Here is a 14,068-nt window from a genome sequence, read left to right as displayed (position 1 = left end):
ATTTGGTGAGTCCTGAGTTCTTGTCTCATGTCATGGATGAATGAGATATGTAGACAACTGGAGGGTGAGCAAGGCAGAGAGGTGATTTATTGAGCAACAATACAGCTGTCAGGAGACACACAGTGGGTAGCTCCTGTCTGCAGGCAAGAGGAGACCCGGAGAGGGTAGCTCCTATCTGGAGGCAGGTCATCCCGAAGACTGTGCAGCCCTCAGCTGAGAGGAGACTCAGAGTGGGTAGCTATTATTCGCAGATATGTCATCCCATTGAATCTGTAGTCCTCGGTGGAGAGGAGATCCGGAATGGGTAGCTCCTATCTGCAGGCAAGCTGTCCCTCATCTCTGTTTGTCTGGCTGACTCTGGGGTTTTTGTGGGCAGAAAGAAAGTACATGCTGATTGGTCCATGAGCAGCCATGGATGGCCTGGAAAAAGTACCATAAGTTCTCACTCTGAGCCTGGGTCTCCACTCTGAACTGACAGCTCTGCCCTCCGGCTTCAGGCCATCACTGGCTTAAAGGTGCTGCTTCACTAGTGACCTGCCCCTTTCTGCTCAGAAACCTGTCTGCTTCCTGCTGTCAACATGTTTGTCTGTGGCACCCTGGCTGTCCATGATGAGGGGCACCTGCAGGCCTGGGCTGAACCATTCTCAGTCCCCCTTGCCCTCTCTCCTGTGGTCATTGGTGCCCAAAGTTCAGAGGGAGCCAGGGAGGCAGGATGCTGGCATGTCTGCAATGCCCTGAGCGTGCACACACTTGGCTGTGCTGTGACATCACCTGGACAGGGCCACAACTTTGCTACAAAATCAGAGCAGGCACCAGGAGCAGGGAGAGGCTGTGCCACAGGAGCAGACACTTCCAAGCCTGTGTGGGGAAGGGGGCTTCCTGGGCCTCCAAGAGCACAGGAATTCCTGGGTTCATAGCCATGGTTGGGTGGCTGCAGCTGCACCCTGGAGGGCAGGCATCCTATCCCGCCAACTTGGAAAAGAGCCAGGCTCTCACCTGCTCCATGGAACATACAGTCCTGGCTGTGCCTCCCCTGCTGCAGCCATGTCTTCATAGCAGCCACTTTAGACAGGCCACTGCTGCCATCACGAACTTTTCTTTATAGAATGATTGGTTTAGAAATGAACTCTGCACTCTTTACATTTGTTTGGGAATCAAATGAAATAGCGTATTTGAAAATAGTCCTAAAGATGAAAAAAATAGCGTTTTTATACAGTTATGTATTACATAGTGACATTTTGGTCAATGATAGATGCTATATACATTGTAGTCCCGTAAGCTAATGCAGCTGGAAATTTCCTATCATCATAATGTCACACAGTGCATTTCTCACATGTTTGTGATCGTATAAACAGATTTACTATGCTGCCAGTCATGTAAAAGTACAGCACATGCATTTATGTGTGATACCTTAATACTTGATAACAAATGACTGTGACTGGTTTGTGTATTTAGTATAGTATACATTTTATCTTTTTAAATTGTACTTTAGGTTCTGGGGTACATGTGCAGATCATGCAGGATTGTTGCATAGGTACATAAGTGGCAAAGTGGTTTGCTGCCTCCATCCCCCCAGCACCTATATCTGGCATTCCTCCCCATGTTATCTCTCCCCAAATTCTCTACCCTACTGCTGTCTCTCCCTGAGTTCTCTCCCAACAGACCCCAGTGTGTGGTATTCCCCTCCCTCTGCTCATGTGTTCTCATTGTTCAACAGCCTTCTATGAGTGAAAAGATGCAGTATATGGTTTTCTGTTCTTGTGTCAGTTTGCTGAGAATGATGGTTTCCAGATTCATCCATGTCCCTACAAAGGACACAAACGCATCCTCTTTTATGGCTGCATAGTATTTCATGGTATTTATATGCCACATTTTCTTTGTCTAATCTATCATCAGTGGGCATTTGGGTTGGTTCCAGGTCTTTGCTATTGTATACAGTGCTGCAGTAAACATATGTGTGCATGTGTCTTTATAATAGAATGATTTATAATCCTTTGGGTATAGACCCAGTAATGGGATTACTGGGTCAAATGGAATTTCTATTTCTAAATCTTTGAGGAATTGCCATACTGTCTTCCATAATGGTTGAACTAGTTTACATTCCCACCAACAGTGTAAAAGTGTGTTTTTTTTTTCCTCTACATCCTCTCCAGCATCTGTTGTCTTCATATTTTTTAATGATTGCCATTCTAACTGGCATGAGGTGGTATCTCAATGCGGTTTTGATTTGCATTTCTCTAATAATCCGTGATGATGAGCAATTTTTCATATGTATGTTTGCCTCATATATGTCTTTTTTTGAAAAGTGTTCATATCCTTCTCCCACTTTTGGATGGGTTTGTTTGTTTTTCTCTTGTAAATTTGTTTTGTTTCTTTGTAGATTCTGAATGTTAGCCCTTTGTCAGATGGGTAGATTGCAAAATTTTTTTCCCATTCTGTTGGTTGCTGGTTCTCTCTAATGATTGTTTCTTTTACTGTACAGAAGCTCTGGAGTTCACTTAGGTCCCATTTTTCTATTTTGTCTTTTGTTGCTAATGCTTTTGCTGTTTTAGTCATTAAATCCTTGCCTATGCCTATGTCCTGAATGGTTTTACCTAGGTTTTCTTTTAGGGTTTTTATGGTGTTAGGTCTTAGGCTTAAGTCTTTAATCCATCTGGAGTTAATTTTAGTGTAAGGTGTCAGGAAGGGGTCCAGTTTCTGCTTTCTGCACACTGCTAGCCAGTTTCCCCAACACTATTTATTAAACAGGGAATCCTTTCCCCATTGCTTATTTTTGCCAGCTTTGTCAAAGATCAGATAATTGTAGATGTGTGGTGTTGCCTCTGAGGCCTCTGTTCTGTTCCATTGGTCTATATCTCTGTTTTGGTACCAATACCATGCTGTTTTGATTACTGTAGCTTTGTAGTATAGTTTGAAATTAGGTAGTGTGATGCCACTGGCTTTGTTCTTTTTGTTTAGGATTGTCTTGGCTATGTGAGCTCTCTTTTGGTTCCATATGGAGTTAAGACAAGTAGCCATCATTCTGCTAATTAGTGTTTTCAATTGGACACACCATAGTCCTTTTCTCTCCCTTTGTGTAATGGAAAATAACATTTAAAAAACTAGTATATAGTGATCTGCCTTTCTGTATATATAGAATAAGAAAAATGATTACTCAGTTATTACTCTGATTCAGGCTATATAATTTGATCTTCTCAATTGGAAAAGATTATAAAGCTGATTCTAGCATCGTTTAGATTTCTCCCATGACTAATTGTTCAAATATATTTATTTTTGAGTTTATTTTTTTCTATGTGTGTGTTTTATGTTGGAGCTGGCAAGCTCAGTTATTATCATAGCTCCATCAACAATATTTATTAATGTCTATTGTCAACTCCACATCATGCTAGAAGGTGAGGAGAAACAGAATAAATATCAGATATGGCCCTTTTACCAAAGGCTCTGACAATATAGTCAAGGAATTAAGATTAATATAAAGAGCAGAAAACAAATAAGACATATCTAAATAAACTTACACTGTGTAGAAGGTATGACAATTTTTGGAAACTGCATGGAGTCATCACCTATGATAAATACTCTAAAATTTAACTTTTGCATGCTGGCTCAAAAATCTGCACTAGTTTTTAGAAGGAAGTTTGTGACTAGTAGATAGGGAGAATTTTGTGAATGAGACAATAAAAATTTATAACCATTATTGATTCAGTGTTGAGTGATCAGAACTATTCCAAGCACTTTTTATACATGGTTTTAATTATAAGTACAAACTCATGATGTAGATATTTAAACCTCCCCTATTTACAGCTGTAGAAACTAAGAATCAGAGACAGCAAATAAATTTACCAGTGACACAAGTGGGATGTTGCTGTGATATTTGAAACAAGCTTCTCTGGATCCAAAAGCAGGATTCCCTTGCCATAATCTGGGGAGAGACAATTGGGAAGCTGTTGTATAGTCCTGGATACATGGCCAGGACCAGAATATCAGTGATTAGAACATTGAGGAGACGTTAGGGTGTCAGGTGGCTATGGTAAGAGATAAAAAGGGAGTTGAAAATGGCTCTGATGTCTTCAGCTAGTCCAACCATATAATGGCAGTTATCAACTGAAATACTGCAGTAGGAGGAATAACTGGTGGAGAGGAAAGCAATACTTTTGGTTTTGGTAATACCGAATTTGAAGGTTGTACTCAGATATTTGTATGATATGGCAAAGTCATGACGGTTTGATCAGTTTACTCAGGTAAAGATTGAGAATGGAAACTTAGGAAATTCTTGAGGCTAAGAGAAACAATATAAATTGAGAGTTCGAAATTGGAACCAACAGGAGAATCAGAAAAGCAAAGCATACTAAAGAGAGATGAGAAGGTTTTTCAGAGGATGGATATCAACAGTGCCAAGTGCTACAGAGAAAAGACTAATATGACAACCGAAGAGCACTTTGATGATAAGGGTGTCATTTGTCCCTTTCCTGAATGTGAGTAAATTCATAGGAAAGTTTGTTGTGTTCATTTTTGGCATGGATAAATCTGAACATGTTTGAAGATTGTTTGAGGCAAAGCACTGGATATTATGGAGGGCTCAGGTTTTGTGTAACCTCAGGTTGAATTGTAGTATGCATATGGAATAGCCACACCTCACTTCCTGGGCAGAAGTCTGGAAGTGTGATTAAGCAAGAACCCATTTAATTTCTTTGCTTACCACAAAGTCTCATTAATCACAATGAATAAGAAAAACCTTTATTTGTCCCCCTAGTGTAGGATAGCAGAGTGACTGCACATCAGCATGAAATAACTCAGAGATGAAAACAGCTCTGCTAGAAGCCATGCTGTATGAGCTGTACTAGGGGTAAATGCTCTCTGTGACTACTGAGAATGCTAAATATGTCAGAGTTCCTAATTTTCTCAGCACTGGGTCTGCAGAATTAGCAGTTTCAGTTCTCTGCTTCATTTACTTGACATTAGTACTTCCAAAGGTAAGCTTTTTTAAGGGGATTAGATAGAGTCTTATCTGCTAGACAGAAGCAATGGCTTATTCACTGAGGGTTGGTTTCATTATAATACCCCATATTGTCAACTCCCAGAGCTAGGAAGAGACAAGAGAAAAACCAAACCAAAAGGATAGATCTAGATTGTTTAGGATACACACCCTGCCCTAGTTTGTTTTATGCAGCTATAACAATGCAACAGATGGGGAGAAATTATGTAGAACAGAAATTTATTTCTCACAGTTCTGTAGGCTGTGACATTCAAGATCAAGATGCTGGCAGATTCCATCTCTTGTTCCAAGATGGTGCCTTGTTTCTGTGTCCTCCAGAGAGGAGGAACAGTTTATCTTCACATGGCAGAAGAGCAGAAGGACAAGAGAGAACAAATCCACTCCCACAAAGCCTTTGTTTTATCAACAATTGTCCATTTATGAGAGCAGAGCCCTCCAAACCCAAACATCTTCTAAAAGGCCCCACCTTCCAACACTGTTGCACTGGGGATTAAATTTTCAACACATGAAGTTTGGGAGGCATGTTTCAGACAGTAGCACACCATATTTTGCAAAAAAAAAAAAAAATAGATGTATAGATATTTGTGTCTTGGAGCTTTAGCCATGGAGAAGTCTTATCTTCTTAGGGCTGGTCACAGAGTTGTATCCTTAACTGAGGAAAGGAAAGGACCCAAGGCTGAGGAATTGCACTGATGTGGGACCTGCCATAAGGAGACAGTGAAGAGAGATTGTCAAAATAACAAACTGATAAGCAGTACTAATCTGAGCCATGTGACATTGCTGATATTTGACTGGCTTAAATTGCAAAAATGGTGATTCCATTTGATTAAAGCAATGGGGGGCAGGTGGGGAAAGAAGACAGGTTGGAGACCTCAGATTGAGCAATAATTGTTGGTTCTTTGAGAATATTTATAGCTCTTTAATAGAAGTGTGTTAAAAGGGTAGTCTTGGCAATTTACCTATCTTGCGGAACAGAAAATGAACAGATGTTATTGTCTCCACATGTCCATTTGCAGTCTCGCTTCTTACAAGCTGTTTCTGAGACAGATAGAAAATCTTTGAGGAACATTTTATGTTTTGTGAGGCTTTCATATACTTTGATAATTTTTGTTTATAGAATCTTACTCAGAATCCCATAGAAGCTATTGACTTCTCTCCCCTAGGGAAATGAACATATATACATACCTTAATTTAATTTCAGAATATCCATGAACTCCTCTGAATTTTGGGTCAGGAACTCCTTGTGAAATTAACATAGTTAATCTAATTTAATGAAATCAACATAGTTAATTAAATTAACATAATTCTTTATGAAATTAATAGTCCTCTCAAGTAGTTATACAACTAACTAAAACACCGGATGAGAGTGATACTCTTTAAAGGTCTCTGGGCAACACAGAAAGAGCTTCTGGGTCAGAGCTAACCCTTTTACCTTTGGAGAAAGGTCACTTGTACTCAGGGTTCTATGTCCTATAAATCATGATATTTTTGTCTAGTCTAGAGTCTGGTTTTTAGGGCAAGGAATAAAGAATTAAGGACAATGAAGCATTTGTCCGTAGTACTTTCCTCTGTGTATAGTCATAATCAGATTTCAGTTACCATTATATTCACTTGTTAACACTTGGATGTAGCTCATTTATTTATAACAAATGGAGAACATAATAAACAGCTAGTGTTAGATTCTAGGCTCATCCATTAGGGCAATCACAGGTTGGTACTGAAAAATAGCCTTGTCTGAGGTAGTGCCTATGGAAGGACCATGCACCAGTTCTAAATCCTGGTTGCAGATTAGATTCACTTGGAGGGTGCACTTAAAACACAGCAGTGCTCAGCCAAATCAAGGCCAATAGAATCAGAATCTCTGGAAGTTTTGGGTTCATTCAAAAGCATCCCAAGAAGTTCTACCATGCATTGAGGGTTAGTAACCACTGGATTACAGTAATATTAGATGGTGGTGTAAATAAGATGAAGAAAGGCAAGATGGCAGCCTATCCTTACAGGTGAGGCTAATGGAATGATGGGACATCTCTAGCATGTAAGAATCAAGGAAGTCAGTCTGATCTGACTCAGATTGTATTTGTAAGTACGTTTTCCATTCTTAAAGTGGAGTCTGCTATAACACAGGATCCTTTGTCTGAGGCTCTTAAAGCACAGGGCAATTATCCCAGTTGATGTGAAAGCAACAGTAATGTTTTGAAAATTGGAACAGAATAATGTGAGTTATAGAGAGGGGGGCATTGAGAAAGAAACGGCCCATTTTTGAAGAGATAGTACATTCTCTTTTTTCACATTTTAAAACTTACAAAAGAATAAACAATGGAAACCTCACTATCCCTTGTTTCCAGCTTTACAATTTCTCTCCCTTGAAGGTTGTCAATCTTATATAATAATTCATATATAAGCAATGTCTTTTTTTATACAAATGGAATTATATAAACACTATGCATGCTATTCTGCATTTTATTTTATTTTCACTAAATAGTATATTCTGGATAATTGCTTATGTCTTAACAAGTTTTAAGTTTAAATGTTGCTGTACCAAGTACTCATCCTTTGATCAAGATACATGACCTATAGTAGGAATTCAATAAATGATATTTCCAGTTTTATCACTCTCCTGAAATAAACAAAATGACTACAGCACCTCTCTGCTGAAATAAAATTGCTACTACTCGATAAAGGATGCTGCTAATATTGTCTTCACCTAAGAACTGCTGTGGAAACATGCTTGGGTGACATTTCTCAAAAGCAGTGTTCAGAAAGAGACCATATGTATTTCTAATCCTGCCGCAAAAAAAAAAAAAAATAGAGCAAAACTACAGCTGACTCAAAAATTTTTATGTCATTGTCTGTGAAATCACAAGTAGCCTTGACCTCAAGCCTTGAAGAAATGGAATCATAGGATTAATAATAAAGCAATTAATTTTTTTTTTTTTTTGCTCAAAAATTTAACTCTAGTGCTTAATTGTAACTTTATTTTGCTAAGTGGTTGTATTTCACTGCTTTCCTGTGTTGAAACCTAACCTCAGTAGAAAATATGTGAGGTGGTGAGACAGTTAACTGGCTTTCGAACTGGGGACTTGTCATCTATAATATATAATAATACGGTGAATCATAACTGGTAGAAAATTATATATGGAAGTTAATACTAAGGCATTTTGGTAACTGTTTCAGTTTCTGTGCTTTATACCATTGTCGCCCACATTATAACTCTTGCTAATATTAGCAACTGATGTTTTATAAATCTCTCTGGTAAAATTGTATAATTTGTCACAGCTGAAAGCTTAGAATTTTGGCTTCTTCATTGTAAAAATCCATTTCTGCCTTTATTATCTAGGAAGCAACTAATAATGTGGACTTTAGTTTGGAAAAAAGGAATTAAACAACTGGTAACCACATTGATTCGAGCTTGAAGAACTTTAAAGTTGATATTTTTGGCTGCATTATTGCTTTTGGTGTATGTTGTTTGTTTAAAATCCCTGCATTCTTAGAATCGTCTTGTTTTTAAATTGAATATTGTTTGGATTATTGCCCCTTACTGAAAAGCAAGTTCTAGAATCAATGTTATTTTCTTAAGGCAGCTCAGTATGCTGAGTGTGTTACTGACTACTTTGAGAAGGTAGTGTGAGAGATTTTATTGCTTATGTGTACATGCTTGTCTGTGTGTGTGTGTGCATGTGCATAAGGGAAGGAGAGAAGAATTTTAAGTAAAATCAATAAGCCACTGAGTCATTTTTATTTAGCTTTAATAATAAAAGATGCTTACAGGCTTTGCTTCAGTTTTCTGAAGCTACTAGTGGTGGTAGGTACTGAGAACATACATGTTCTGTGTTTATTACTGCACTGTTTCTGTTTATTGGACACAAATAGCTTGCAGCATCTATGTAATTTCTAATATTCCATACAAATACATACACACATCCATACTTATGATAATATATGTTCCATTAAAATAAGACTTTATCCGGCTTATTCACAAAATTATTCCCAGAATATTTATTAAATAAATATGCCAGTGTTGCCCACTTTATTACTATTTGTTTGTATGTAAACAATAGTTTCTGATAAAAGATCTTGTTCTGTGCTGCATTATATTATGTAAAGTTGTTTACATTATTCAAGACAATATTTATGTTAATCATCAGGCTATTTTTGAAATGGATAATTTCTTTAATATCTCAATTGTTGTAATTTGATAGCAACTAGAATGTCTTCAGAAAGAAAAAAAGTAAAATATATAAATATTAAAGTAATTTTAAAATAGGAAAACATTCATAACATTGAATTATCTTCTGGGGAATATACAGTAAAACACAAAGTTCAATTAACTTATGAAAGAACATGGTGAGATTTTATGAATCATTTCTTTACCGTTCTAATAGTAATGCTACATTATCACAATTTTTATATTCCATAAGTATAATATTTGATGAAAATTGGTTTGGTGCAGGATCAGATTTGCAATGGAAGTTAAAATTCTATATTTTAAAAAGTATGGTGTAGTTTTTTACTCATTCAGTCATGCATTGCTTAACATTGGAGATATGTTCTGAGAAATTATCCTGAGGAGGTTTTCTGTGTGTGCATCACAGCATATACTCAAACAAACCCAGTGGTATAGCCTACTGCATAGCCAGGCTGTATGGTACAGTCTATTGTTCCAAGGCTACAAACCTGTGCAAAATGCTACTATGTTGAATACTGCAGGCAATTATAGTGGTATTTACGTAGCTAAATGTATCTAAACATAGAAAAAGTACAGTAAAAATATGGTATCATACCTGTAATATCAGCACTTTGGGAGGCCAAGGCAGGCAGATTGCCTTAAGGTCAGGAATTCAAGACCAGCCTGGCTAACATGGTAAAACCCCATCTCTACTAAAAAGACAAAAATTAGGCAGATTGCCTTAAGGTCAGGAATTCAAGACCAGCCTGGCTAACATGGTAAAACCCCATCTCTACTAAAAAGACAAAAATTAGCAAGGCATGGTGGCAGGTGCCTGTAATCCCAGCTACTCGGGATTCTGAGGCAGAAGAATTGCTTGAACCTGGGAGGCAGAGGTTTCAGTGAACCGAGATCGTGCAACTGCACTCCAGTCTGGGTGACAGAGTGAGACCCTGTCTCAAAAAAAAAAAAAAAAAAAAAAAAAAAAAAAAAAAAAAAAGATGTTCCTAGTGATTCATGCCTTTTTGTTAGTGCAACAATGAACTGGTAAGACACTGAAAACAGCAGACAAAATTTTGCCTATCACAGCAAGTTGACACTGGTGTGTGCCTGCCGTATGAGCAATCCCAGCACAGTTATTCTTTCCTTGAAATCCTTAATTCTTGTAGGGGCTGTCTCATCCGCTGTAGTCAGTGTCTTTCTGGTGCATGACCATAGTCTCAGCTGCTCAGGAGGCTGAGGCAGGAAAATCTCTTCAACTGGGGAGGTGGAGGTTGTATGAGCCAAGATCGCGCCACTGCACTCCAGCCTGCATAACAGAGCAAGCCTGTCTCAAACACCAAAACAAAGCCCCCAAAAATATGGTATCATAATCATCTAAACACTGCTATATGGCATAGGACTGTATTTCTAATACTTGATCTGCCCTTATTGTTATCATTAAACATATGTAGTTGGAGGCAGAGTAAAATACTGTGGCCTCTATGTAGGTAGTCTTACATGGTGTATCATTTTAATTATGATACTAATATCACCCTTTAGTGAGTAATTATTTTCTCATGACACTAGCACTGTAGTGGAATTAAATTCTGATTGGCTACAAAGTATCTTTCTTCAGTGGAGGTTAAATTATCCTTCAATATTATTTCAGTGCCTTTACCTTATTGAGAAAATATTGGTAAAATGATTTATTCTCATTTAGCAGGCAAGTAAATGGAAGCATAGTCAGCGTAAGTCAATTGCACAAGGTCAGTTAATAAATCATTTTCATGTGGGTGAGATCATGTTACCTAAGTCACAATCTAGAACTCAAGGGACTGATCAGTCCTGAGACATATCAAAAGAGTAAAAATAAAATGTTTACCTTTTTAGAAATAATAAAGTTGCAGTACTTAGTACTGATGTACTAAAGGTTTCAAAATTTGTGAGTGAAATTATGTACATCTATTACCAAGTTATATTTTGCAGCTTTTAATATTATTTGCATGTGTTTTGTATAAAGCAGTAATGAAATACATTGAAATAGTGCTTTGGATAGTTGTGATAATAGAAATGAATTTCCAATTGCAACAAATACTTTTTTGGTATTAAAAGAGAATAATAGAAACCAATAGAATATAAAACAGACTTAAATAGTTTTTTTTAAGAAAATAGGAACATAATTACACTAAAGAATATTGAAGACAACCATTTAAAAATAAAAAAAATTGTGTCCAATCAATGATCTGATCAATGGGTATTGCCTCTAAATTATTGGACAACTGTACTATACCTCATTTATTATGCATTCCTTTTTCTAAATTAAAAAAAAAAAAACTAGGTCTAACTGTCAAGATATCATTCGTTCTTTTGTTATTTTCTGTTTGGGGACGTTGTTGAGTTTGCCACTAGCAAATTCTTCCCTCTTTTTTCTTTAGTTCAGTGTTTCCTACATGTGATTTCCAGAGTTTCATGGGAAACTGAGATAGAGAATTTATTTAGAGAGGTTTAGGAAATATTAGATACAGTTACCTATATCTTAGAAATTAGTAATGCATTTCAACCCTTTCAAGGTTTCAAGAAATGATCTAAGATTTTAAAAACCTATTGCCATTTGTTTACCCCCAAATTCCATGAAAGAGTTTGGCTGTGCAGTCTCTCTCTCTCTCTCTCTCTCTCTCTCTCTCTCTCTCTCTCTCTCTCTCTCTGTGTGTGTGTGTGTGTGTGTGTGTATAGATATATAGATTATATATCTCACATAATATATATTACCATTCCAGGCATCTTTAGAAACACAGGAAGAGGTAGCAGTGATGAGGATTGATTACGGAAGGAGGGGGAGGGGATGTGGCTTGGCCAAAATACATTTTATGAGTTAGAATGTTTGGAGAGTTACTGATTTAGTTCAGAAACTTGCCTGTTTTCCACTTTTTAGAAACATCAAATAAAACTTTCTTTTGTTTTCTGAATTGTATAGCTTGCCAAAATTGTTAGATTTTTATGCATGATTTTCCCCTGAACATATATAATGCTATTTCGAGTCTATGGAAAACATGGACTGTGGCATATCTTATTGGATTACATTTATTTCATAGGAGTTACTTTTCTTGGAGTGAGACATTTAACTGAAAAGGTCATTGCTCAAGAATCACTGCTTTTTCAGAATTTTCTGTTTTCTCAAATGTTTTGAGAAATACTGTTGCCACTTTTAATAGTGATCATTAAAAATAAAGTTAAAAATTCATAAAAACCTCATTTAGTTTTTTTTTTTTGGCAAATACAGAATGTTTTATGTTCTTAATTTGAATGTGATATATATTTTCAATTCTTTAATTTTCAAAACTTGATAAAAAATTATAATTTGAAAACTTTTAGGATACTATAATGGGGTAAACAGTTCTCTTATGCCTGGGTATTTGGTTTGCTTTATTTATGGCAGAACATGGAAATATTTTAAAACTAAGATTTTTTTGAAAACCCCATTTTATTAATATTGCTGTGTTAAATGTATAACTATTGAACTGCCAGTGAAATATGAGACGTTTTACCCTGTGACATTTTAAATGAATCTCATTGTAGGGGAAGCCTGTGGGAACACCAGATGCTGGCGCTTATTTCCGTGTGCTTGCAGAGCATGGAGTGGCTGCCTTGTTTACAGCACCAACTGCAATTAGAGCAATCCGTCAACAGGACCCTGGAGCAGCCTTGGGGAAGCAGTACTCTCTGACAAGGTGAAGTTGGGATGCACAGGGCAAATGACATTAGAAACTGCAATCAAAATGAATAAGTGAATGTTACATTTTTTTTTCTGATTCTGTAATACTCTTACGGGGAGAGCCAAAAGATTGAGTGTTATTAAGAATAACTTGTCTAAATGTAATTTTGAAATAGTTGGAATTTTAACTCTGCTTAGATATTTTGAAATATTATATCATGTTAATTTCAGTTTAAATATTACCAAAATATTTCTTTTTTAAAATCACTCCTTATATTTTCCTTAAAAGACAAAATGCTAATTGTGACTTAAAATGCACAGTTAGATGGATATAGATATACTAGCATCTGTCTTTTGAAAACAGAAGAATGGGTTAAATGAAGGGACAATATTTGAATTCATGTACACAGATAAAATGTGCAAATTATAGTCCAAATTAAATATGTTAAGTGAAGAACTTAGGTAAATACACAATAATAGTGGGAGACTTCAGCACCACACTGACAGTATTAAATCATTGAAGCAGAAAACTCAGAATATTAATTCTCATCTGCATATGGGAAATACTCTAAAAACTAACCATGTACTCAGCCATAAAGCAATTCTCAACAAATTAAAAAAAAAATACTAGTGACACTCAGACCACAGTGAAATCAAAGTAGAGATATCAACAAGCTCTCTCAAAACCATATGATTACATGGAAATGAAACAATCTGCTTCTGGGTGACTTTTGGGTAGACAGTGAAATTAAGGTGGAAATCAGGAAATCCTTTGAACTGAATGAAAACAAATGTACAACATACCAGAATCTCTGGGTCATAGCTAAAGTAGTGTTAAGAGGAAACTTTATAGCAATAAATTCCCACAAAAAGGTTAGAAAGATCTCAAATTAACAACCTAACATCACACCTAGAGGAACTAGAAAAACCAGAGCAGACCAACCTCAAAGCTAATAGAAGAAATCACCCAAATTAGATCTAAACTGAACAACATCGAGATGGTAAAAAAATCATATGAAAGATCAGTAAAACCAAAAGTTGAGTTTTTAAAGGATAAAGATTGATAGGCTACTAGCTAGACTATTAAAAAAAGAGAGAAGATCAAATAAACAGAATCAGAAATGACAAAGGGGACGTTAGCACCGACTCCACAGAAATGTAAAAAATCCTGAGACAATTACAAATACCTCTATGCACACAAGGTAGCAAACCTAGA

At 36.6% G+C, this 14,068-nt stretch overlaps 1 protein-coding gene across 2 annotated transcripts in view; it reads left to right on the top strand.

The window, feature by feature from the left end:
* ACSS3 (acyl-CoA synthetase short chain family member 3) overlaps positions 1-14,068 on the top strand; it is a 175,008-nt gene that overhangs the window by 76,975 nt on the left and 83,965 nt on the right. For both annotated transcript variants that reach the window (XR_012518404.1, XM_003927836.4), the window contains exon 8: positions 12,717-12,868. Coding sequence is in view for 1 of the 2 variants with exons in the window: in XM_003927836.4 (XP_003927885.3) it covers positions 12,717-12,868 (152 nt within the window). In the remaining variant the exon portion in view is untranslated. The remainder of the gene's footprint in view (positions 1-12,716; positions 12,869-14,068) is intronic.

This window comes from Saimiri boliviensis, chromosome 7 (genome assembly GCF_048565385.1).
Source record: "Saimiri boliviensis isolate mSaiBol1 chromosome 7, mSaiBol1.pri, whole genome shotgun sequence".
NCBI classification, from domain to species: domain Eukaryota; kingdom Metazoa; phylum Chordata; class Mammalia; order Primates; family Cebidae; genus Saimiri; species Saimiri boliviensis.
The sequence above is the reverse complement of the archived record's forward strand: the minus strand, read 5'-3'. Positions and strand labels throughout refer to the sequence as shown.